Source organism: Taudactylus pleione, unplaced genomic scaffold, assembly GCF_031769625.1.
Source record: "Taudactylus pleione unplaced genomic scaffold, aTauple2 ptg000141l, whole genome shotgun sequence".
NCBI classification, from domain to species: domain Eukaryota; kingdom Metazoa; phylum Chordata; class Amphibia; order Anura; family Myobatrachidae; genus Taudactylus; species Taudactylus pleione.
Genome location: NW_028284543.1, coordinates 874,839 through 900,991, shown reverse-complemented (window position 1 = coordinate 900,991; position 26,153 = coordinate 874,839). Strand labels below are relative to the sequence as shown.

At 45.8% G+C, this 26,153-nt stretch overlaps 1 protein-coding gene and 1 long non-coding RNA gene across 2 annotated transcripts in view; one reads left to right on the top strand and one right to left on the bottom strand.

Annotated features, from left to right (window-relative positions):
• The window catches only part of LOC148522730 (uncharacterized), a 114,892-nt gene that overhangs the window by 78,400 nt on the left and 10,339 nt on the right, over positions 1–26,153 (top strand). The window lies entirely within an intron of this gene.
• LOC148522729 (lens fiber membrane intrinsic protein-like) overlaps positions 18,954–26,153 on the bottom strand; it is a 43,408-nt gene continuing 36,208 nt past the window's right edge. The window contains exons 4-5 of the mRNA XM_088473825.1: positions 19,432–19,566; positions 18,954–19,272 (exon numbers count right to left, since the gene is read on the bottom strand). Coding sequence (XP_088329951.1) covers positions 19,205–19,272; positions 19,432–19,566 — 203 coding nt within the window. The 3' untranslated portion in view covers positions 18,954–19,204. The remainder of the gene's footprint in view (positions 19,273–19,431; positions 19,567–26,153) is intronic.

Below are 26,153 nucleotides of genomic sequence, written 5' to 3'. Positions count from 1 at the left end.
CTCAGAGAGACAGCTGATAATGTGTCTGTGAGAGATGACTGAGAAGGTGTCTCAGAGAGACAGCTGATAATGTGTCTGTGAGAGATGACTGAGAAGGGGTCTCAGAGAGACAGCTGATAATGTGTCTGTGAGAGATGACTGAGAAGGTGTGTCAGAGAGACAGCTGATAATGTGTCTGTGAGAGATGACTGAGAAGGGGTCTCAGAGAGACAGCTGATAATGTGCCTGTGAGAGATGACTGAGAAGGTGTCTCAGAGAGACAGCTGATAATGTGTCTGTGAGAGATGACTGAGAAGGTGTCTCAGAGAGACAGCTGATAATGTGCCTGTGAGAGATGACTGAGAAGGGGTCTCAGAGAGACAGCTGATAATGTGTCTGTGATAGATGACTGAGAAGGGGTCTCAGAGAGACAGCTGATAATGTGTCTGTGAGAGATGACTGAGAAGGTGTCTCAGAGAGACAGCTGATAATGTGTCTGTGAGAGATGACTGAGAAGGTGTCTCAGAGAGACAGCTGATAATGTGCCTGTGAGAGATGACTGAGAAGGGGTCTCAGAGAGACAGCTGATAATGTGTCTGTGATAGATGACTGAGAAGGGGTCTCAGAGAGACAGCTGATAATGTGTCTGTGAGAGATGACTGAGAAGGGGTCTCAGAGAGACAGCTGATAATGTGTCTGTGAGAGATGACTGAGAAGGGGTCTCAGAGAGACAGCTGATAATGTGTCTGTGAGAGATGACTGAGAAGGGGTCTCAGAGAGACAGCTGATAATGTGTCTGTGAGAGATGACTGAGAAGGGGTCTCAGAGAGACAGCTGATAATGTGTCTGTGAGATGGCTGATAAGCACGGGTCTCAGAGAGACAGCTGATAATGTGTCTGTGAGATGGCTGATAAGCACGGGTCTCAGAGAGACAGCTGATAATGTGTCTGTGAGATGGCTGATAAGCACGGGTCTCAGAGAGACAGCTGATAATGTGTCTGTGAGATGGCTGATAAGCACGGGTCTCAGAGAGACAGCTGATAATGTGTCTGTGAGAGATGACTGAGAAGGTGTCTCAGAGAGACAGCTGATAATGTGTCTGTGAGAGATGACTGAGAAGGTGTCTCAGAGAGACAGCTGATAATGTGTCTGTGAGAGATGACTGAGAAGGGGTCTCAGAGAGACAGCTGATAATGTGTCTGTGAGAGATGACTGAGAAGGGGTCTCAGAGAGACAGCTGATAATGTGTCTGTGAGAGATGACTGAGAAGGGGTCTCAGAGAGACAGCTGATAATGTGTCTGTGAGAGATGACTGAGAAGGGGTCTCAGAGAGACAGCTGATAATGTGTCTGTGAGATGGCTGATAAGCACGGGTCTCAGAGAGACAGCTGATAATGTGTCTGTGAGATGGCTGATAAGCACGGGTCTCAGAGAGACAGCTGATAATGTGTCTGTGAGATGGCTGATAAGCACGGGTCTCAGAGAGACAGCTGATAATGTGTCTGTGAGATGGCTGATAAGCACGGGTCTCAGAGAGACAGCTGATAATGTGTCTGTGAGAGATGACTGAGAAGGGGTCTCAGAGAGACAGCTGATAATGTGTCTGTGAGAGATGACTGAGAAGGGGTCTCAGAGAGACAGCTGATAATGTGTCTGTGAGAGATGACTGAGAAGGGGTCTCAGAGAGACAGCTGATAATGTGTCTGTGAGAGATGGCTGATAAGCACGGGTCTCAGAGAGACAGCTGATAATGTGTCTGTGAGAGATGACTGAGAAGGGGTCTCAGAGAGACAGCTGATAATGTGTCTGTGAGAGATGACTGAGAAGGGGTCTCAGAGAGACAGCTGATAATATGTCTGTGAGAGATGACTGAGAAGGTGTCTCAGAGAGACAGCTGATAATGTGTCTGTGAGATGGCTGATAAGCACGGGTCTCAGAGAGACAGCTGATAATGTGTCTGTGAGATGGCTGATAAGCACGGGTCTCAGAGAGACAGCTGATAATGTGTCTGTGAGATGGCTGATAAGCACGGGTCTCAGAGAGACAGCTGATAATGTGTCTGTGAGAGATGACTGAGAAGGGGTCTCAGAGAGACAGCTGATAATGTGTCTGTGAGATGGCTGATAAGCACGGGTCTCAGAGAGACAGCTGATAATGTGTCTGTGAGAGATGACTGAGAAGGGGTCTCAGAGAGACAGCTGATAATGTGTCTGTGAGAGATGACTGAGAAGGGGTCTCAGAGAGACAGCTGATAATGTGTCTGTGAGAGATGACTGAGAAGGTGTCTCAGAGAGACAGCTGATAATGTGTCTGTGAGAGATGACTGAGAAGGGGTCTCAGAGACAGCTGATAATGTGTCTGTGAGAGATGACTGAGAAGGGGTCTCAGAGAGACAGCTGATAATGTGTCTGTGAGATGGCTGATAAGCACGGGTCTCAGAGAGACAGCTGATAATGTGTCTGTGAGATGGCTGATAAGCACGGGTCTCAGAGAGACAGCTGATAATGTGTCTGTGAGATGGCTGATAAGCACGGGTCTCAGAGAGACAGCTGATAATGTGTCTGTGAGAGATGACTGAGAAGGTGTCTCAGAGAGACAGCTGATAATGTGTCTGTGAGAGATGACTGAGAAGGTGTCTCAGAGAGACAGCTGATAATGTGCCTGTGAGAGATGACTGAGAAGGGGTCTCAGAGAGACAGCTGATAATGTGTCTGTGAGAGATGACTGAGAAGGGGTCTCAGAGAGACAGCTGATAATGTGTCTGTGAGAGATGACTGAGAAGGGGTCTCAGAGAGACAGCTGATAATGTGTCTGTGAGAGATGACTGAGAAGGGGTCTCAGAGAGACAGCTGATAATGTGTCTGTGAGATGGCTGATAAGCACGGGTCTCAGAGAGACAGCTGATAATGTGTCTGTGAGATGGCTGATAAGCACGGGTCTCAGAGAGACAGCTGATAATGTGTCTGTGAGATGGCTGATAAGCACGGGTCTCAGAGAGACAGCTGATAATGTGTCTGTGAGAGATGACTGAGAAGGGGTCTCAGAGAGACAGCTGATAATGTGTCTGTGAGAGATGACTGAGAAGGGGTCTCAGAGAGACAGCTGATAATGTGTCTGTGAGAGATGGCTGATAAGCACGGGTCTCAGAGAGACAGCTGATAATGTGTCTGTGAGAGATGACTGAGAAGGGGTCTCAGAGAGACAGCTGATAATGTGTCTGTGAGAGATGACTGAGAAGGGGTCTCAGAGAGACAGCTGATAATATGTCTGTGAGAGATGACTGAGAAGGTGTCTCAGAGAGACAGCTGATAATGTGTCTGTGAGATGGCTGATAAGCACGGGTCTCAGAGAGACAGCTGATAATGTGTCTGTGAGATGGCTGATAAGCACGGGTCTCAGAGAGACAGCTGATAATGTGTCTGTGAGATGGCTGATAAGCACGGGTCTCAGAGAGACAGCTGATAATGTGTCTGTGAGATGGCTGATAAGCACGGGTCTCAGAGAGACAGCTGATAATGTGTCTGTGAGAGATGACTGAGAAGGGGTCTCAGAGAGACAGCTGATAATGTGTCTGTGAGATGGCTGATAAGCACGGGTCTCAGAGAGACAGCTGATAATGTGTCTGTGAGATGGCTGATAAGCAGGGGTCTCAGAGAGACAGCTGATAATGTGTCTGTGAGATGGCTGATAAGCACGGGTCTCAGAGAGACAGCTGATAATGTGTCTGTGAGATGGCTGATAAGCACGGGTCTCAGAGAGACAGCTGATAATGTGTCTGTGAGAGATGACTGAGAAGGGGTCTCAGAGAGACAGCTGATAATGTGTCTGTGAGATGGCTGATAAGCACGGGTCTCAGAGAGACAGCTGATAATGTGTCTGTGAGAGATGACTGAGAAGGGGTCTCAGAGAGACAGCTGATAATGTGTCTGTGAGAGATGACTGAGAAGGGGTCTCAGAGAGACAGCTGATAATGTGTCTGTGAGAGATGACTGAGAAGGTGTCTCAGAGAGACAGCTGATAATGTGTCTGTGAGAGATGACTGAGAAGGGGTCTCAGAGAGACAGCTGATAATGTGTCTGTGAGAGATGACTGAGAAGGGGTCTCAGAGAGACAGCTGATAATGTGTCTGTGAGAGATGGCTGATAAGCACGGGTCTCAGAGAGACAGCTGATAATGTGTCTGTGAGAGATGACTGAGAAGGGGTCTCAGAGAGACAGCTGATAATGTGTCTGTGAGAGATGACTGAGAAGGGGTCTCAGAGAGACAGCTGATAATGTGTCTGTGAGAGATGACTGAGAAGGTGTCTCAGAGAGACAGCTGATAATGTGTCTGTGAGAGATGACTGAGAAGGGGTCTCAGAGAGACAGCTGATAATGTGTCTGTGAGAGATGACTGAGAAGGGGTCTCAGAGAGACAGCTGATAATGTGTCTGTGAGAGATGACTGAGAAGGGGTCTCAGAGAGACAGCTGATAATGTGTCTGTGAGAGATGACTGAGAAGGTGTCTCAGAGAGACAGCTGATAATGTGTCTGTGAGAGATGACTGAGAAGATGTCTCAGAGAGACAGCTGATAATGTGTCTGTGAGAGATGACTGAGAAGGGGTCTCAGAGAGACAGCTGATAATGTGTCTGTGAGAGATGGCTGATAAGCACGGGTCTCAGAGAGACAGCTGATAATGTGTCTGTGAGAGATGACTGAGAAGGGGTCTCAGAGAGACAGCTGATAATGTGTCTGTGAGAGATGACTGAGAAGGGGTCTCAGAGAGACAGCTGATAATGTGTCTGTGAGATGGCTGATAAGCACGGGTCTCAGAGAGACAGCTGATAATGTGTCTGTGAGATGGCTGATAAGCACGGGTCTCAGAGAGACAGCTGATAATGTGTCTGTGAGATGGCTGATAAGCACGGGTCTCAGAGAGACAGCTGATAATGTGTCTGTGAGAGATGACTGAGAAGGGGTCTCAGAGAGACAGCTGATAATGTGTCTGTGAGAGATGACTGAGAAGGTGTCTCAGAGAGACAGCTGATAATGTGTCTGTGAGAGATGACTGAGAAGGTGTCTCAGAGAGACAGCTGATAATGTGTCTGTGAGAGATGACTGAGAAGGTGTCTCAGAGAGACAGCTGATAATGTGTCTGTGAGAGATGACTGAGAAGGGGTCTCAGAGAGACAGCTGATAATGTGTCTGTGAGAGATGACTGAGAAGGTGTGTCAGAGAGACAGCTGATAATGTGTCTGTGAGAGATGACTGAGAAGGGGTCTCAGAGAGACAGCTGATAATGTGTCTGTGAGAGATGACTGAGAAGGTGTCTCAGAGAGACAGCTGATAATGTGTCTGTGAGAGATGACTGAGAAGGGGTCTCAGAGAGACAGCTGATAATGTGTCTGTGAGAGATGACTGAGAAGGTGTGTCAGAGAGACAGCTGATAATGTGTCTGTGAGAGATGACTGAGAAGGGGTCTCAGAGAGACAGCTGATAATGTGTCTGTGAGAGATGACTGAGAAGGTGTCTCAGAGAGACAGCTGATAATGTGTCTGTGAGAGATGACTGAGAAGGGGTCTCAGAGAGACAGCTGATAATGTGTCTGTGAGAGATGACTGAGAAGGTGTGTCAGAGAGACAGCTGATAATGTGTCTGTGAGAGATGACTGAGAAGGGGTCTCAGAGAGACAGCTGATAATGTGTCTGTGAGAGATGACTGAGAAGGTGTCTCAGAGAGACAGCTGATAATGTGTCTGTGACAGATGACTCTTTGTACAGTCTCCAGAAGAACCAGTTTGTGAGTGTGGTGTCTCGGCAATGATGTGAATTCATTGTTGCCCCCTTAGTGTCCTGGGGCTCCTGCACAAATAGTGGCTTTTCTGGTTTCATCGCACTGTGTTTTCTCTGTCTGAGATCCCTGCAGGGTCCAACGTCAAGACGGGGTGGGATAGTGACGTTTGTTATTCAGCTGTTTTATTCTATTACTAAGTGTTGTTATTTACCTCTCTACAGTGTGTCTTGTGTCTGCACTTTGTATTGTATGCTTTCACTTATGAGCTGTAATTATACTGACTGTTAGGTGCTACAAGGTTTACAGTACATCCCAAATAAATGATGCTGATGATATTCACAGAAAGGGAAAGGCCATTCTAATTGCGTTCAGAAGACATGACATGGTGGCATAGGGCCGCAGGGGCGTAACTAGGTATTTGGCCTCTATGTATCACCCAATGGTGACAAATGTATACAGCGCTCTCAGCTCTGGGCCTCATAGCAGCTGCACCCCTTGCATCTATGGTAGTTACGTCCATGGATAGGGGTGCGCCTAAGTTTGCGGAGACATTACTACACACAAAGGAGTATTAATACTTGGGATGGTCCATGTGTAGCACCCCCCTTTTGTGCTGTACTTTTATGGAAGATGACCGTGAGTCTTTACTATCCCATGCTCCATCTCTCCGGAATACATCACATGAAAAATGGCACCGCTGAGAGGAGGGGGGGGGGGGGGGTGGCAGGCCACTGCAGGCATAGGACCCTATACCCATTATACATATAAATCTGCCAGTGACCACGTATGACACTACACATCTGCTATAGTAACACATTATCCTCTGTTTCTGAGGTTTTCCTGGTATCTTGTAGCGATATATATAGATACTTATGAGCATGATGCAGATAATGCTTCATCATTGTAATTGTCCTTTTACAGCACTTTCCCGGACCCCGGGCATCTAAAGCCTGATCCTATATACTGGGGCCTATTTACCAAACTAATTAGGTCATAAAAACGACATAAACAACTGTTACCACATGTCTGAGGCAGAATCAGGTGCTGAGCTGTGTGTGATACTGGTTATACTGGTGATACTGGGGAGATGTCCTGCTCTCTGATCACTGCCGTGCCAGTAATGCCGTGCCAGTAATGCCTCTCTGGTGTAGAGGCATTACTGGGGCTACTTATCAAACTGGGAAACGTTTCTCTTATCAGAGCTTGTCTACGTTCCCTAATGCCACTTACCTCTATGGGGGCTGGACCTCCTCATGCTGCCCATCACAGGCATTACTGGGGCTACTTATCAAACTGGGAAACGTTTCTCTTATCAGAGCTTTGTCTACGTTCCCTAACGCCACTTACCTCTATGGGGGCTGGACCTCCTCATGCTGCCCATCACAGGCATTACTGGGGCTATTTATCAAACTGGGAAATGTTTCTCTTATCAGAGCTTGTCTACGTTCCCTAATGCCACTTACCTCTATGGGGGCTGGATCTCCTCATGCTGCATATCACAGGCATTACTGGGGCTACTTATCAAACTGGGAAATGTTTCTGTTATCAGAGCTTGTCTACGTTCCCTAATGCCACTTACCTCTATGGGGGCTGGACCTCCTCATGCTGCCCATCACAGGCATTACTGGGGCTACTTGTCAAACTGGGAAACGTTTCTCTTATCAGAGCTTGTCTACGTTCCCTAATGCCACTTACCTCTATGGGGGCTGGACCTCCTCATGCTGCCCATCACAGGCATTACTGGGGCTACTTATCAAACTGGGAAACGTTTCTCTTAGCAGAGCTTTGTCTACGTTCCCTAACGCCACTTACCTCTATGGGGGCTGGATCTCCTCATGCTGCCCATCACACGCATTACTGGGGCTACTTCTCAAACTGGGAAATGTTTTTCTTATCAGAGCTTGTCTACGTTCCCTAATGCCACTTACCTCTATGGGGGCTGGACCTCCTCATGCTGCCCATCACAGGCATTACTGGGGCTATTTATCAAACTGGGAAATGTTTCTCTTATCAGAGCTTGTCTACGTTCCCTAATGCCACTTACCTCTATGGGGGCTGGATCTCCTCATGCTGCATATCACAGGCATTACTGGGGCTACTTATCAAACTGGGAAATGTTTCTGTTATCAGAGCTTGTCTACGTTCCCTAATGCACTTACCTCTATGGGGGCTGGACCTCCTCATGCTGCCCATCACAGGCATTACTGGGGCTACTTATCAAACTGGGAAACGTTTCTCTTATCAGAGCTTGTCTACGTTCCCTAATGCCACTTACCTCTATGGGGGCTGGACCTCCTCATGCTGCCCATCACAGGCATTACTGGGGCTACTTATCAAACTGGGAAACGTTTCTCTTATCAGAGCTTGTCTACGTTCCCTAATGCCACTTACCTCTATGGGGGCTGGACCTCCTCATGCTGCCCATCACAGGCATTACTGGGGCTATTTATCAAACTGGGAAATGTTTCTCTTATCAGAGCTTGTCTACGTTCCCTAATGCCACTTACCTCTATGGGGGCTGGATCTCCTCATGCTGCATATCACAGGCATTACTGGGGCTACTTATCAAACTGGGAAACGTTTCTCTTATCAGAGCTTGTCTACGTTCCCTAATGCCACTTACCTCTATGGGGGCTGGACCTCCTCATGCTGCCCATCACAGGCATTACTGGGGCTACTTATCAAACTGGGAAACGTTTCTCTTATCAGAGCTTGTCTACGTTCCCTAATGCCACTTACCTCTATGGGGGCTGGACCTCCTCATGCTGCCCATCACAGGCATTACTGGGGCTACTTATCAAACTGGGAAATGTTTCTCTTAGCAGAGCTTTGTCTACGTTCCCTAACGCCACTTACCTCTATGGGGGCTGGACCTCCTCATGCTGCCCATCACACGCATTACTGGGGCTACTTATCAAACTGGGAAACGTTTCTCTTATCGGAGCTTGTCTACGTTCCCTAACACCACTTACCTCCTATGGGGGCTGGACCTCCTCATGCTGCCCATCACAGGCATTACTGGGGCTACTTATCAAACTGGGAAATGTTTCTGTTATCAGAGCTTGTCTACGTTCCCTAATGCCACTTACCTCTATGGGGGCTGGACCTCCTCATGCTGCCCATCACAGGCATTACTGGGGCTACTTATCAAACTGGGAAACGTTTCTCTTATCAGAGCTTGTCTACGTTCCCTAATGCCACTTACCTCTATGGGGGCTGGACCTCCTCATGCTGCCCATCACAGGCATTACTGGGGCTACTTATCAAACTGGGAAACGTTTCTCTTAGCAGAGCTTTGTCTACGTTCCCTAACGCCACTTCCCTCTATGGGGGCTGGACCTCCTCATGCTGCCCATCACACGCATTACTGGGGCTACTTCTCAAACTGGGAAACGTTTCTCTTATCAGAGCTTGTCTACATTCCCTAATGCCACTTACCTTCTATGGGGGCTGGACCTCCTCATGCTGCCCATCACAGGCACTTTACTTTACCTTGTACCAGGGGCCCTTACTGCTCCCACCTTGTACCAGGGGCCCTTACTGCTCCCACCTTGTACCAGGGGCCCTTACTGCTCCCACCTTGTACCAGGGGCCCTTACTGCTCCCACCTTGTACCAGGGGCCCTTTCTGCTCCCACCTTGTACCAGGGGCCCTTTCTGCTCCCACCTTGTACCAGGGGCCCTTACTGCTCCCACCTTGTACCAGGGGCCCTTACTGCTCCCATCTTGTACCAGGGGCCCTTACTGCTCCCACCTTGTACCAGGGGCCCTTACTGCTCCCACCTTGTACCAGGGGCCCTTACTGCTCCCACCTTGTACCAGGGGCCCTTACTGCTCCCACCTTGTACCAGGGGCCCTTACTGCTCCCACCTTGTACCAGGGGCCCTTACTGCTCCCACCTTGTACCAGGGGCCCTTACTGCTCCCACCTTGTACCAGGGGCCCTTACTGCTCCCACCTTGTACCAGGGGCCCTTACTGCTCCCACCTTATCCCATGAAGACTCCTTAGGGGTTGTCATCTTGCAATTGGACCACTACATTTTGACAGCCTTGCTTGATCTTGGGTTTAAGTTCCATATAATGTCTTTCTTTACACCTGACACAGATCTTAAGAGATGCATAGAACTCCTTGCAAATAAGTTGTCGGCTCAAGTGGCACATAATGCAACAACGTCTCCTGCTACAGTTTCTGCTGCAAATGCTGCTGCCAGGAAAAAAAATTACCTTTCTCAAGGGACACACGGGTGATGGTGAATCAACTCGGTGCACCAGACTAAAACATTATGACATTTGGTCAGACTTAAAAGAATTGCTTTAAAATTATTGAAACCACTAGTGTGTCAATGTGATACACTAAGGGGCATATGTATCAAAGCTTGATGTGAGATAAAATTGTTAGCTATAGATCACCAACCAATCAGCTTGTAACTTACATTTTGCAGGCTGTGTTTAAGAAATGGTAGTTTGGAGACGATTGGTTGTTGATATATATTTCACAATTTTATCTCACATCAAGCTGAGATACATATGCCCCCAAGTATCAAAAGAACAGTGGAGGATTATTTTAATGACTATGTATAATTTAGCATGTCACACAGTCCCTTCAAATGCTGGGAAGAAAAAAGGGAATTTGGAGCCCCTTATACATTCTAGCTATGGTGTATTTAAGCTGCCCACCCTCCAGTGTGTACTTAGAGTGCTTGGCACAGCTGAGGACCTTCTCAAAATGTGGGAAAACTGACGTTCATCAAAATGAACCACAAATTCTATGAGGAAGACCTTTGCTGCCAATTACAACAAAGTAAAGAGACTTCTGTAATGGTGGAATCCAGTGGGGATGAGCTAATATTGTATGATAACACTGATGAGGATGAGAATTAAATTTTTTCAAATGTAGAGATGAATAATAAGAGAGTTAGCTACCTTAAGTCCATTTTTTACTTGTTTTGTGGGGGCCCAAACAAACCAAGCACTACAACCATGAAAGTGGTAGTTCCTGTTGCTGAAGTGCTTGTTTTGTTAAACTGAGCATTTCCTCTTTTAACATACAACATAAGGGAGGTTGGGAGGTCCCAAAGACAATTTTATCATGCACCACTTGGTTTCATTGTACTTTATTGGGCTGTACTTTACAATGGCATTGTTGATGGTCTACTCAAAAAACAATTTTATCAGATTGCTAAAAAACAAAAAGGAATTTCGGTTTTGGGGAGCACTCTTAGGTATATATGGTTAATATATCAAAGATGTGTATGGGAAAATATTGTATACATTAAAACATACCTTTTATTGTTATCTCTCAAATAAAGGGCAAATGGGCTCTTTCAAAATGATGTCTTCTTGGATGGACTCAACCATATATACCTAAGAGTGCTCCCCAAAACAGGGATTACTTTTTGTTTTTTAGCAATCTAATAAAATAGTTTTTTGAGTAGTTCTACTTTATTCCTGGGAGCACTGCAAATATGGCTTACTTATTGATTTTTTTCAATCTATTATTAGCACCTATTTGGCCTAAGACAACTAATTTTATATTTCTTCTTGCAACAAATTATTACCCATGTTCAATCCAGTGCCGGATCATAAAATACATTTTGTGTGACATTGTTGATGGTCTACAGGTTTACAAGGCCCATTTCTGTTATTCTTATCTTTATAATTAGAACTGCTTCTCTGTTTGTAAAACCAATCAATGCTTTTACCTAGCTTCCTCTACATAAATAGTATTAAATACTTTACCACCATTTCCATGTACTGGCCTTGAGCCTCTGATCTAGTTCTTGATCCATGAAAACATTCTATAGCACCATATAGTTTTATATTAAACTGCTGTCCTGTCTGCCCCTGCAGTGCCACTATGTTTCCTAGATATGCTATATTCTTTTAACCTGCCACGTGTCTGTGCTGCTGCTCTGTTGCTTAGTTTAGAAAGTCAGTTCACTGCAGCCTTTACCCAATATTGGAATAAACAATATTGTGAACTGTGAAGTGGTCAAAATTGAGTGGAAATGGCTAGAAATTGTTATTGAGGAAAATGCTGTAGGACCATAAATAGGCTTAAATTACATGATTTTAGCTGTGATATATATATACAGGTTGAGTCTGCCATATCCAAATATTCCGAAATACGGAATATTTTTGGCATGACTGAGACAGTGAAACCTTTGATTTTTGATGGTTCAATGCACACAAACTTTGTTTAATGCACAAAATGATTAAACTAAAGTATAAAATGACCTATAGGCTGTGTGTATAAGGTGTATATGACATATAAATAAATTTCATGTATCTACACAAACTTTGTTTGAGCCACAAAATTATTGAAAATATTGCATAAAATTACCTTCAGGCTGTGTGTATAAGGTGTATATAATACATAAATTCATTCTGTGTTTAGATTTGGGCCATATTCCTAAGATATTTCAATATGGCATGCAATTATTCCAAAATACGGAATATTTCGATATCCAAAATACCCTTGGTCCCAAGCATTTTGGATATGGGAGACTCAACGTGTGTGTCTGTGTGTGTCTGTGTGTGTCTGTGTGTGTCTGTGTGTGTCTGTGTGTGTGTGTGTGTCTGTGTGTGTGTGTGTGTGTGTGTGTCTCTGTGTGTCTGTGTGTGTCTCTGTGTCTGTGTGTGTGTCTCTGTGTGTGTGTGTCTGTGTGTGTGTGTGTGTGTGTGTGTGTGTCTGTGTGTGTGTCTGTGTGTGTGTGTCTGTGGATATAGATAGATATTAATTTAAAACCAAAACATGATGACAAATTAGAACCAAGACACGGGGGTCCACTCACATCCCTAATATTTATCTGCTTGGTTTAAGGTGATTGCTAGAGGAGGATCCTCACCAGAGATGTTTTAATTGCATAGACTACCTGTTAAAATAAGTTGTTGCACCACAAGTACCACAGTAACTGGCAATAGTGGAAATCTCTTAAACCAAAACTGTTAAAATTGAATGCTTCTATTCAGAACCTGTTTACTTGCTATTCATAATTGGCATAGCTATTGTGGTATGCATAGGGTTATGTACAGTATGGGGTATGCATAGGGTTATGTACAGTATGGGGTATGCATAGGGTTATGTACAGTATGGGGTATGCATAGGGTTATGTACAGTATGGGGTATGCATAGGGTTATGTACAGTATGGGGTATGTATAGGGTTATGTACAGTATGTGATTATGAATGTTGCATGTATATTTAAGATGTATATGATTACATACAGTATAATTAGTTATGTACAGTATGAGGTATTATTATATACAGTATGTGAGTAGGTTTGTATCTGATTCTGTACAGTATGCACTTAAGAATGTTGTATATACGGTGTGTGCTATAAATAATATACATACACTAGCTGATGTACCCTGGTAGACCTTAGATGTTTACGGTTTCCATTTCCATCTTTCCACTCCAATAACTTATTATTCCTTCACCTGTATAGTAATTGTCCTTGCTCACCCCAGAATTATCGCATTCGCCTCCCTCTTGTAACACATTTGATATTCTGCTCCCTCACCTGTGTAGAAATGCAATCCCTCCCTCACACCTGTAGTAACATATTACCCTCTGTCACACCTGAGGGTTGGTTCTGGGTTGGATCAGGCATGGGAGACTGAAGAGGAGATTTGAGAGACGTGGATGAACTTAGGTGGCTCAAGCCAGGACCTCCTTATGTAATGATGTGAGGAGGAAGAGATACGGCAGTGGATGAGCCAGGACCTCCTCGTGTAATGATGTGAGGAGGTAGAGATACGGCAGTGGATGAGCCAGGACCTCCTCATGTAATGATGTGAGGGGGTAGAGATACGGCAGTGGATGAGCCAGGACCTCCTCGTGTAATGATGTGAGGAGGTAGAGATACGGCAGTGGATGAGCCAGGACCTCCCCATGTAATGATGTGAGGAGGTAGAGATACGGCAGTGGATGAGCCAGGACCTCCTCATGTAATGATGTGAGGAGGTAGAGATACGGCAGTGGATGAGCCAGGACCTCCTCATGTAATGATGTGAGGGGGTAGAGATATGGCAGTGGATGAGCCAGGACCTCCTCATGTAATGATGTGAGGGGGTAGAGATACGGCAGTGGCTGATGGATCTGAAGGTGAGAACAGGAACAGAAAGTCTCTATTGAACAGCAGGTTGGAAAGGAACAGAATGTATAATACTGAAAGAATGAGCAGAATCTGATTGGGACTGATGATGATGATGATGGATTGAGAGCGGGATCGGTTTGAGACCGATGTTGATGATTTGAAGAACTTGATGGAATTGAATCCGATGTTGAAAAATTGATGAACTCGGTTGGAACCGATGATGAATTGAATTGATGTGCGTCCGATGTTGGAAGCATCGGATGAGACCAATGGTTCCCCTCCCTAACCTGTGTAGTAAGACATTTTCCTCTCTCAATTCCGTAGTAACACATTCCCTTCCCTCACCTGTGTAGTAAAACATTCCCTTCCCTCACCTGTGTAGTAACAGATTCCCTTCGATCACTATAAAAATACAGGAGCCACACCAACTGCCAGTGATGTTTGGCAGCACTTGGGGTGACAGTTGGTAAATATGATCTGTGCTGCAGCCATGATGAGACAGTCAGTCAGGACACTGCACAGGGGGAGGAAACATTTAGCCCTTTACTCCCCCTTAGGTGTCAAACTTAAAAAAATTCCTTCTTAGTGGGCACCTTCGTCATGGAAGGAATATACTCCTCGATTTTCATGTTTCTAGGTCCCGGAGCTTGGGGGGCATTGATGAGTCAGGACATTTGATAGATAAAATATATAGGGGCCTATTCATCATATCTTAAAAATCAATGGATGTAATTAGGTTTAGAACTCGCATGGAGTTCTACCTAATTACCGGAGGAATTCATCATTCCTCCGCTCCATAAGTATCTATTCCGAAAAGCTGTCATTTATTGCGATGACACCTTTTCGGGAGATAGATACTTTTCCCTCTCTACTCTAAGTTACCACAGCTGGAATCCGTGCTGTGCATGCGCTGTTACATTCGTAAACCCAGCGCATGCGCAGCACTACCTACAGCTGCGATAAGTTTGTGTCCCCCCCTCTCCCCCCCCGTCCCGAACTTACCTGCCCACGCTGCAGCCTCCGGCTCCGTCCTGCTGCTCTGACACGTGTTCTCCCAGCACAACACAGTACAGTTTAGAAAAAAAAACACTTTTTTTTCCAAACTTTGTGTTCTGCTGGGAGAACACAGTGTGCGAGCAACCACCGGAGCCAGAGGAGGGACCAGAGCGCCGTAGGGAGCTACGGGGGACCTATCCAGCTGACCGCAGGTAAGTCTCACCTGCTATTCGCCACCTCACAGTGGCGGATAGTACCTCCATCAAATTCCGAAAATACATAATATTCAGAATTTGATGAATACCATAATTTCCATAACCCCATACTAATGTACCCATACTAATGTACTAATATACCCATACTAATGTACCCATACTAATGTACGGGGAGTGTGGAAATTAACGCAGAGGGACTTAGCACAGGAGATAACACTGATATCTCCTTGATAAGTGGCTTCATGAATACTAAAATAACATTATTTAAGGAAAATGTCCTTAAAAACATTATTTTAGTGTTGATGAATAGGCCCCTTAATCTCTTAAAATAAGGGAGGATCTATAAATTGTTGATTTGTCAAATATAGACCATAAACCACAATCCCGGAGATCGGCTTTTTGTCAGCGATTACTGTAGAACAGGTGAATCGGACACTGAAGATGATGTCAAAGTAAGATGAAAAATAACTTTTATGCTTATTTTTCCCATATTAACAAATGAATAAAACAATTCATAATCTCTTAACACTTCGATAATATTAAAACATTACTATTTCATTTATTTAATTGCAGGGAAGATTTCAGTATTTAGCATAATCCAGTGATTCTCAAACTGTGCCCCTAGCCACCCTGGGGGGGTGCCTCGTGACACTTGCTGGGGTACCTCAGGTTGGTGATCCAGCACCAAATTAAATTATGCATGGTCAATGTAATGTAAATATGAGGACAAGCAGAAGCTCAAACCTGTCCCCACCACATAACTGACCCTAAAGGTGACAGGTCAGCACATCCCTGTCCTCACCACATAACTGACCCTAAGGGTGACAGGTCAGCACATCCCTGTCCTCACCACATAACTGACCCTAAGGGTGACAGGTCACCACATCCCTGTCCTCACCACATAACTGACCCTAAGGGTGACAGGTCACCACATCCCTGTCCTCACCACATAACTGACCCTAAGGGTGACAGGTCACCACATCCCTGTCCTCACCACATAACTGACCCTAAGGGTGACAGGTCACCACATCCCTGTCCTCACCACATAACTGACCCTAAGGGTGACAGGTCAGCACATCCCCGTCCTCACCACATAACTGACCCTAAGGGTGACAGGTCACCACATCCCCGTCCTCACCACATAACTGACCCTAAGGGTGACAGGTCACCACATCCCTGTCCTCACCACATAACTGACCCTAAGGGTGACAGGTCACCACATCCCTGTCCTCACCACATAACTGACCCTAAGGATGACAGCTCAGCACATCCCTGTCCTCGCCACATAACTGACCCTAAGGATGACAGGTCAGCACATACCTGTCCCCACCACATAACTGACCCTAAGGGTGACAGGTCAGCACATCCCCGTCCTCACCACATAACTGACCCTAAGGATGACAGGTCACCACATCCCTGTACTCACCACATAACTGACCCTAAGGATGACAGGTCAGCACATCCCCGTCCCCACCCCATAACTGACCCTAAGGATGACAGGTCACCACATCCCCGTCCCCACCACATAACTGACCCTAAGGGTGACAGGTCAGCACATCCCAGTCCTCACCACATAACTGACCCTAAGGGTGACAGGTCAACACATCCCCGTCCTCACCACATAACTGACCCTAAGGGTGACAGGTCAGCACATCCCCGTCCCCACCACATAACTGACCCTAAGGGTGACAGGTCAGCACATCCCTGTCCTCACCACATAACTGACCCTAGGGGTGACAGGTCAGCACATCCCTGTCCTCACCACATAACTGACCCTAAGGATGACAGGTCACCACATCCCTGTCTTCACCACATAACTGACCCTAAGGATGACAGGTCAGCACATTCCACCCTAAGGGTGACGGGTCAGCACATCCCTGTCCTCACCACATAACTGACCCTAAGGGTGACAGGTCACCACATCCCTGTCTTCACCACATAACTGACCCTAAGGATGACTGGTCAGCACATCCCTGTCCTCACCACATAACTGACCCTAAGGATGACAGCACATCCCTGTCCTCACCACATAACTGACCCTAAGGATGACAGGTCAGCACATCCCCGTCCTCACCACATAACTGACCCTAAGGATGACAGGTCAGCACATCCCCGTCCTCACCACATAACTGACCCTAAGGATGACTGGTCAGCACATCCCTGTCCTCACCACATAACTGACCCTAAGGATGACTGGTTAGCACATTCCTGTCCTCACCACATAACTGACCCTAAGGATGACAGGTCAGCACATCCCTGTCCTCACCACATGACTGACCCTAAGGATGACAGGTCAGCACATCCCTGTCCTCACCACATGACTGACCCTAAGGATGACAGGTCAGCACATCCCCGTCCTCACCACATAACTGACCCTAAGGGTGACAGGTCTGCACATCCCTGTCCTCACCACATAACTGACCCTAAGGATGACAGGTCAGCACATCCCCGTCCTCACCACATAACTGACCCTAAGGATGACAGGTCAGCACATCCCCGTCCCCACCACATAACTGACACTAAGGATGACAGGTCAGCACATCCCTGTCCATCACCACATAACTGACCCTAAGGATGACAGGTCACCACATCCCTGTCCTCACCACATAACTGACCCTAAGGGTGACAGGTCTGCACATCCCTGTCCTCACCACATAACTGACCCTAAGGGTGACAGGTCAGCACATCCCTGTCCCCCACCACATAACTGACCCTAAGGATGACAGGTCAGCACATCCCTGTCCCCACCACATAACTGACCCTAAGGATGACAGGTCAGCACATCCCTGTCCCCACCACATAACTGACACTAAGGATGACAGGTCAGCACATCCCTGTCCATCACCACATAACTGACCCTAAGGATGACAGGTCACCACATCCCTGTCCTCACCACATAACTGACCCTAAGGGTGACAGGTCAGCACAACCCTGTCCCCCACCACATAACTGACCCTAAGGGTGATAGGTCAGCACATCCCTGTCCCCCACCACATAACTGACCCTAAGGATGACAGGTCAGCACATCCCCGTCCTCACCACATAACTGACCCTAAGGATGACAGGTCAGCACATCCCTGTCCTCGCCACATAACTGACCCTAAGGGTGATAGATCAGCACATCCCTGTCCCCGCCACATAACTGACCCTAAGGATGACAGGTCAGCACATCCCTGTCCCCCACCACATAACTGACCCTAAGGGTGACAGGTCACCACATCCCTGTCCTCACCTCATAACTGACCCTAAGGGTGACAGGTCAGCACATCCCGTCCTCACCACATAACTGACCCTAAGGATGACATGTCACCACATCCCTGTCCTCCCCTCATAACTGACCCTAAAGATGACAGGTCAGCACATCCCCGTCCTCACCACATAACTGACCCTAAGGATGACAGGTACCACAATTTACTTCTTCACTACATCTTTTTTTGAATTTCAGAACAACAAACTTTTGGCTTAGTTGTGCCGTGAAAACAATACTGATACTCTAGGACACCGTGGTTTAGAAAAGTTTGGGACCCTCTGGTTAATTCATTTGTGTGATTACCAATCAATTGAAGACACCAAAGCTGTATTAATGAGATGGACAAACAGTAGTAAGGAAACCGTATGAAGACAGACTGACACCATTCTGGGAATTACCCTGAGTTTTCTGTGGTGTCAGACTGACAGCACTCATGGCACACCCTGTACCGGATGATACATTCTGGCGCTATGGGCGCATCTGGCAATGCGGTAATACAGTAAGTCGGTGGGATGTAATCCCACTGGGGAACTCCAGCCATGCTGCAATAAAGTTCTCATCACAATGGCTAATTCTAAATTCTATTTCTAGTTTTAATGGAGGTTTAAAAATACTCGTGTACCCAATCTTGGCCTTTTCTATATTCAATATATAAACGACTCCTACGCTTAATTTTTTCACATTAGTATATTTGAATATATTTATAATACAGTCCTACTAGAAGTCTCGGCTAGATAGACCCAGCCCATTCAGCAATATAAAAGCAATTTCTTGATAAAATCCATTATCCATAATTTTGGTCAATATAAAAGTCTAACAGACGGTGTGGGGCGGCAAGTGCCGACGTCGTGACAGGAGGAGAGTGGGCAACAGGCGCACTGAGCCGTAGGATTTCATCCACTGGATACATTGGCTGTGTCTTGGGAACTGTTCCTGGCATAGGCACAGATGTGAAACACCCCTGGAAATACAGAGAAATGAGAGATCAGATGTTACATGTTCCCTTTTGATCAGGTGAGGAGAACAATGAGGAGGTCTGATGTGTGGGAACATGGAAACAATGTCCCTTTTATGGGTCGCAGTGTGAACCTGGTCTCCTGCATTTCAGGTGGTCACCTACCTGCAGACAAGGTGAGGATGATCCCGATCCAGCCTAGGATATAGGACCAGGAGAACCTCCAGTCCACATAACGTTTCCCAAAAAAAGTCACTGTCACCCCGGTGTATACGGACAATGCCAATAGCGCGAAGAAACCTGCAGATAAGGAGAAGTCCTATGGTCACAGAAACACTTATATTTAGGTGTACTGTCCTACAGAGGAATGGGGGTAATATACTGTACGTATCACTAGGAGACAGGAGTCCTTACACCTAGATACATTACTCTATATGGACAAGGCTGAAATAGATTATGGGCTGTATAAGTCAACACTGAAAATGCTGTTTTCTGAGGTTTAACCGCATTTTCTATATGCAGCGAGCTCGTGAGAGCGAATCTGAAGCTTTGAACCGATAGACAATGCCATCTATAGAAGACATTTCCTAATAGAAGCCTATGGGCTTCTTCTCTGAGCTTTCCTTATGGAGGATCCAATAGGATCTATAGAAGACGTTGCTTAATAGAAGCCTATGGGCTTCTTCTCTGAGCTTGGATCCAATAGGATCTATAGAAGACATTGCTTAATAGAAGCCTATGGGCTTCTTCTCTGAGCTTGGATCCAATAGGATCTATAGATGACATTGCCTAATAGAAGCCTATGGGCTTCTTCTCTGAGCTTGGATCCAATAGGATCTATAGATGACATTGCCTAATAGAAGCCTATGGGCTTCTTCTCTGAGCTTGGATCCAATAGGATCTATAGATGACATTGCCTAATAGAAGCCTATGGGCTTCTTCTCTGAGCTTTCCCTGTGGGGATAGAATAGGATCTATAGAAGACATTTCCTAATAGAAGCCTATGGGCTTCTTCTCTGAGCTTTCCCCATGGGGGATCCAATAGGATCTATAGAAGACATTGCCTAATAGAAGCCTATGGGCTTCTTCTCTGAGCTTTCCTTATGGAGGATCCAATAGGATCTATAGAAGACATTGCCTAATAGAAGCCTATGGGCTTCCTCTCTGAGCTTTCCCTGTGGGGATAGAATAGGATCTATAGAAGACATTTCCTAATAGAAGCCTATGGGCTTCTTCTCTGAGCTTTCCCCATGGGGGATCCAATAGGATCTATAGAAGACATTGCCTAATAGAAGCCTATGGGCTTCTTCTCTGAGCTTTCCTTATGGAGGATCCAATAGGATCTATAGAAGACGTTGCTTAATAGAAGCCTATGGGCTTCTTCTCTGAGCTTGGATCCAATAGGATCTATAGAAGACATTGCTTAATAGAAGCCTATGGGCTTCTTCTCTGAGCTTGGATCCAATAGGATCTATAGATGACATTGCCTAATAGAAGCCTATGGGCTTCTTCTCTGAGCTTGGATCCAATAGGATCTATAGATGACATTGCCTAATAGAAGCCTATGGGCTTCTTCTCTGAGCTTTCCCTGTGGGGGATAGAATAGGATCTATAGATGACATTGCCTAATAGAAGCCTATGGGCTTCTTCTCTGAGCTTGGATCCAATAGGATCTATAGATGACATTGCCTAATAGAAGCCTATGGGCTTCTTCTCTGAGCTTTCCCTGTGGGGATAGAGTAGGATCTATAGAAGACGTTGCCTAATAGAAGCCTATGGGCTTCTTCTCTGAGCTTTCCCTGTGGGGGATAGAATAGGCTCTATAGAAGACGTTGCCTAATAGAAGCCTATGGGCTTCTTCTCTGAGCTTTCCCTGTGGGGGATAGAATAGGCTCTATAGAAGACGTTGCCTAATAGAAGCCTATGGGCTTCTTCTCTGAGCTTTCCCTGTGGGGGATAGAATAGGCTCTATAGAAGACGTTGCCTAATAGAAGCCTATGGGCTTCCTCTCTGAGCTTTCCCTGTGGGGGATAGAATAGGCTCTATAGAAGACGTTGCCTAATAGAAGCCTATGGGCTTCTTCTCTGAGCTTTCCCTGTGGGGGATAGAATAGGCTCTATAGAAGACGTTGCCTAATAGAAGCCTATGGGCTTCTTCTCTGAGCTTTCCCTGTGGGGGATAGAATAGGCTCTATAGAAGACATTTCCTAATAGAAGCCTATGGGCTTCTTCTCTGAGCTTTCCTTATGGAGGATCCAATAGGATCTATAGAAGACGTTGCTTAATAGAAGCCTATGGGCTTCTTCTCTGAGCTTTCCCCATGGGGGATCCAATAGGATCTATAGAAGACATTGCCTAATAGAAGCCTATGGGCTTCTTCTCTGAGCTTTCCTTATGGAGGATCCAATAGGATCTATAGAAGACGTTGCTTAATAGAAGCCTATGGGCTTCTTCTCTGAGCTTTCCCCATGGGGGATCCAATAGGATCTATAGAAGACATTGCCTAATAGAAGCCTATGGGCTTCTTCTCTGAGCTTTCCTTATGGAGGATCCAATAGGATCTATAGAAGACATTGCTTAATAGAAGCCTATGGGCTTCTTCTCTGAGCTTTCCCTGTGGAGGATCCAATAGGATCTAAAGAAGACATTGCTTAATAGAAGCCTATGGGCTTCTTCTCTGAGCTTTCCCTGTGGGGATAGAATAGGATCTATAGAAGACGTTGCCTAATAGAAGCCTATGGGCTTCCTCTCTGAGCTTTCCCTGTGGGGGATAGAATAGGATCTATAGATGACGTTGCCTAATAGAAGCCTATGGGCTTCCTCTCTGAGCTTTCCCTGTGGGGGATAGAATAGGATCTATAGATGACATTGCCTAATAGAAGCCTATGGGCTTCCTCTCTGAGCTTTCCCTGTGGGAGGTAGAGTAGGATCTATAGATGACATTGCCTAATAGAAGCCTATGGGCTTCCTCTCTGAGCTTTCCCTGTGGGGGATAGAATAGGATCTATAGATGACATTGCCTAATAGAAGCCTATGGGCTTCTTCTCTGAGCTTTCCCTATGGGGATAGAATAGGATCTATAGATGACATTGCCTAATAGAAGCCTATGGGCTTCCTCTCTGAGCTTTCCCTGTGGGGGATAGAATAGGATCTATAGATGACATTGCCTAATAGAAGCCTATGGGCTTCCTCTCTGAGCTTTCCCTATGGGGATAGAATAGGATCTATAGATGACATTGCCTAATAGAAGCCTATGGGCTTCCTCTCTGAGCTTTCCCTGTGGGGGATAGAATAGGATCTATAGATGACATTGCCTAGTAGAAGCCTATGGGCTTCTTCTCTGAGCTTTCCCCATGGAGGATCCAATAGGATCTAAAGAAAACATTGCTTAATAGAAGCCTATGGGCTTCCTCTCTGAGCTTTCCCTGTGGGGATAGAATAGGATCTATAGATGATGTTGCCTAATAGAAGCCTATGGGCTTCCTCTCTGAGCTTTCCCTGTGGGAGGTAGGCAACGTCATCTATAGATCCTATTCTATCTCCACAGGGAAAGCTCAGAGAGGAAGCCCATAGGCTTCTATTAGGCAACGTCATCTATAGATCCTACTCTAATAGAAGCCTATGGGCTTCCTCTCTGAGCTTTCCCTGTGGAGATAGAATAGGATCTATAGATGACATTCCCTAATAGAAGCCTATGGGCTTCCTCTCTGAGCTTTCCCTGTGGGGATAGAATAGGATCTATAGATGACATTGCCTAATAGAAGCCTATGGGCTTCTTCTCTGAGCTTTCCTTATGGAGGATCCAATAGGATCTATAGAAGACGTTGCTTAATAGAAGCCTATGGGCTTCTTCTCTGAGCTTGGATCCAATAGGATCTATAGAAGACATTGCTTAATAGAAGCCTATGGGCTTCTTCTCTGAGCTTTCCCTGTGGAGGATCCAATAGGATCTAAAGAAGACATTGCTTAATAGAAGCCTATGGGCTTCTTCTCTGAGCTTTCCCTGTGGGGGATAGAATAGGCTCTATAGAAGACGTTGCCTAATAGAAGCCTATGGGCTTCCTCTCTGAGCTTTCCCTGTGGGGGATAGAATAGGATCTATAGATGACGTTGCCTAATAGAAGCCTATGGGCTTCCTCTCTGAGCTTTCCCTGTGGGGGATAGAATAGGATCTATAGATGACATTGCCTAATAGAAGCCTATGGGCTTCCTCTCTGAGCTTTCCCTGTGGGAGGTAGAGTAGGATCTATAGATGACATTGCCTAATAGAAGCCTATGGGCTTCCTCTCTGAGCTTTCCCTGTGGGGGATAGAATAGGATCTATAGATGACATTGCCTAATAGAAGCCTATGGGCTTCTTCTCTGAGCTTTCCCTATGGGGATAGAATAGGATCTATAGATGACATTGCCTAATAGAAGCCTATGGGCTTCCTCTCTGAGCTTTCCCTGTGGGGGATAGAATAGGATCTATAGATGACATTGCCTAATAGAAGCCTATGGGCTTCCTCTCTGAGCTTTCCCTATGGGGATAGAATAGGATCTATAGATGACATTGCCTAATAGAAGCCTATGGGCTTCCTCTCTGAGCTTTCCCTGTGGGGGATAGAATAGGATCTATAGATGACATTGCCTAGTAGAAGCCTATGGGCTTCTTCTCTGAGCTTTCCCCATGGAGGATCCAATAGGATCTAAAGAAAACATTGCTTAATAGAAGCCTATGGGCTTCCTCTCTGAGCTTTCCCTGTGGGGATAGAATAGGATCTATAGATGATGTTGCCTAATAGAAGCCTATGGGCTTCCTCTCTGAGCTTTCCCTGTGGGAGGTAGGCAACGTCATCTATAGATCCTATTCTATCTCCACAGGGAAAGCTCAGAGAGGAAGCCCATAGGCTTCTATTAGGCAACGTCATCTATAGATCCTACTCTAATAGAAGCCTATGGGCTTCCTCTCTGAGCTTTCCCTGTGGAGATAGAATAGGATCTATAGATGACATTCCCTAATAGAAGCCTATGGGCTTCCTCTCTGAGCTTTCCCTGTGGGGATAGAATAGGATCTATAGATGACATTGCCTAATAGAAGCCTATGGGCTTCCTCTCTGAGCTTTCCCTGTGGGGGATAGAATAGGATCTATAGATGACATTGCCTAATAGAAGCCTATGGGCTTCTTCTCTGAGCTTTCCCTGTGGGGATAGAGTAGGATCTATAGATGACATTGCCTAATAGAAGCCTATGGGCTTCTTCTCTGAGCTTTCCCTGTGGGGATAGAGTAGGATCTATAGAAGACATTGCCTAATAGAAGCCTATGGGCTTCCTCTCTGAGCTTTCCCTGTGGGGATAGAATAGGATCTATAGATGACGTTGCCTAATAGAAGCCTATGGGCTTCTTCTCTGAGCTTTCCCTGTGGAGATAGAGTAGGATCTATAGATGACGTTGCTTCTCAGGTCCGAGCTCTGGCTTCGTGCACACAGTATGTAAAATGCAGTCACATTTATGAGAACTGCATCCCGTCCTATATGTTCCCATAGTATACCAGAGTCCATACACATGAATGTATATAGTTGTACGGACCTCTGTATCCTATGGGAATGTATAGTACATTCACCTATATTCACCTGGGTATAGCACACTATACATTCCCATAGGATACAGGATATACATGGATTTATAGAAGTAGAGAGGTGTGTGCTCAGTTAGGAGAAACCGAACATCCTGACTCTGGTCTCTCTGCCAAGTTCAGATCTCAAAGTGCGGTCACATAATTTTCCCAGAAATCTCTTGTTTTAGATTGGATATTAGTCTTTCCGTCATGATCAGGTATACACGGCCCCCCACTCTCTCCCTGTAATTTGTCATTTAGGTGACAGTTGTAGCAGGTAGATGGAGCAGGTGGGATTGGTGATTACAGGCATCTTTGTTACGGTGTGTGTGCTAGTCACACGTACTACAAACTGCTAACAGGCTACTGTGTGTGCTGCTCCAAATATAGCATGTTACCCTAGTTAGTTTGCTGAAAAGTGAATTTGCACTTTTTTCACAATGAAATCTATATACACTACAATATATATGTTTGTCACTAGTGTATGAGACACAATTAACAAAAAAGATGCGGTTTCCGGCGTTAATAGTGAAGGGATATAGGCCCTCATTCAGAGCCACTCGCTATTTGCGGTCGTTCGTTCTAAAACTAGGGGTGGCTATTCAAATGAACTGTTCGCTGTTTGCGGTCTGTTCACGCCTCTATGTCTGAACGAGCGAACAAAACTTGCGTTCGTTTTTTTGAAAAATACGCCCCCTGGCCGCTCGCATCCTACGTCATGTCCGCTATTTATTAGATTAATCGAGTACATCGACAAGGGTATGAACTGCTCGCTATTCTTGGGGTTGGTGTTTGCTACCACAATTTTGCGAGCAGTTCTGACTATAAAATAACCCAGTGACGTGGTCCATGACGCTGCTGTTTTAAATATGCACACCCATAAAACGCCCGTTTTGACCTTTAAGCACGCCTGCGTTCTGATCTCCACTCCCCATTTTCAAGCACCTTCCCCTGTTACCACCCACATACGCCTCTTTCTGTCACTCAAAATAGCAGGCATTAGCTATTTTGCGAGCACATGAATTTCGGCCGCACTGACTGGTTAGCGCATGCGTATAACGATCCGTACGCATGCGCAGTTGGGCTAACATCGCTCGGAACGAACGAGCGGCTGCTTACGAGCGGCTCTGAATCAGGCCCATAGTTCCAAACAGATATCTTACTTTTTAATTTTAGTAAGATCCCCCAAAGGTCCTTTTAAGAGTTCATCCAACAATAATTGTCTATTCCAATAATAATCACTGCAATTGGTGTTCTCCAATAAAGACAAATCAGATTCTCCCCTTATTT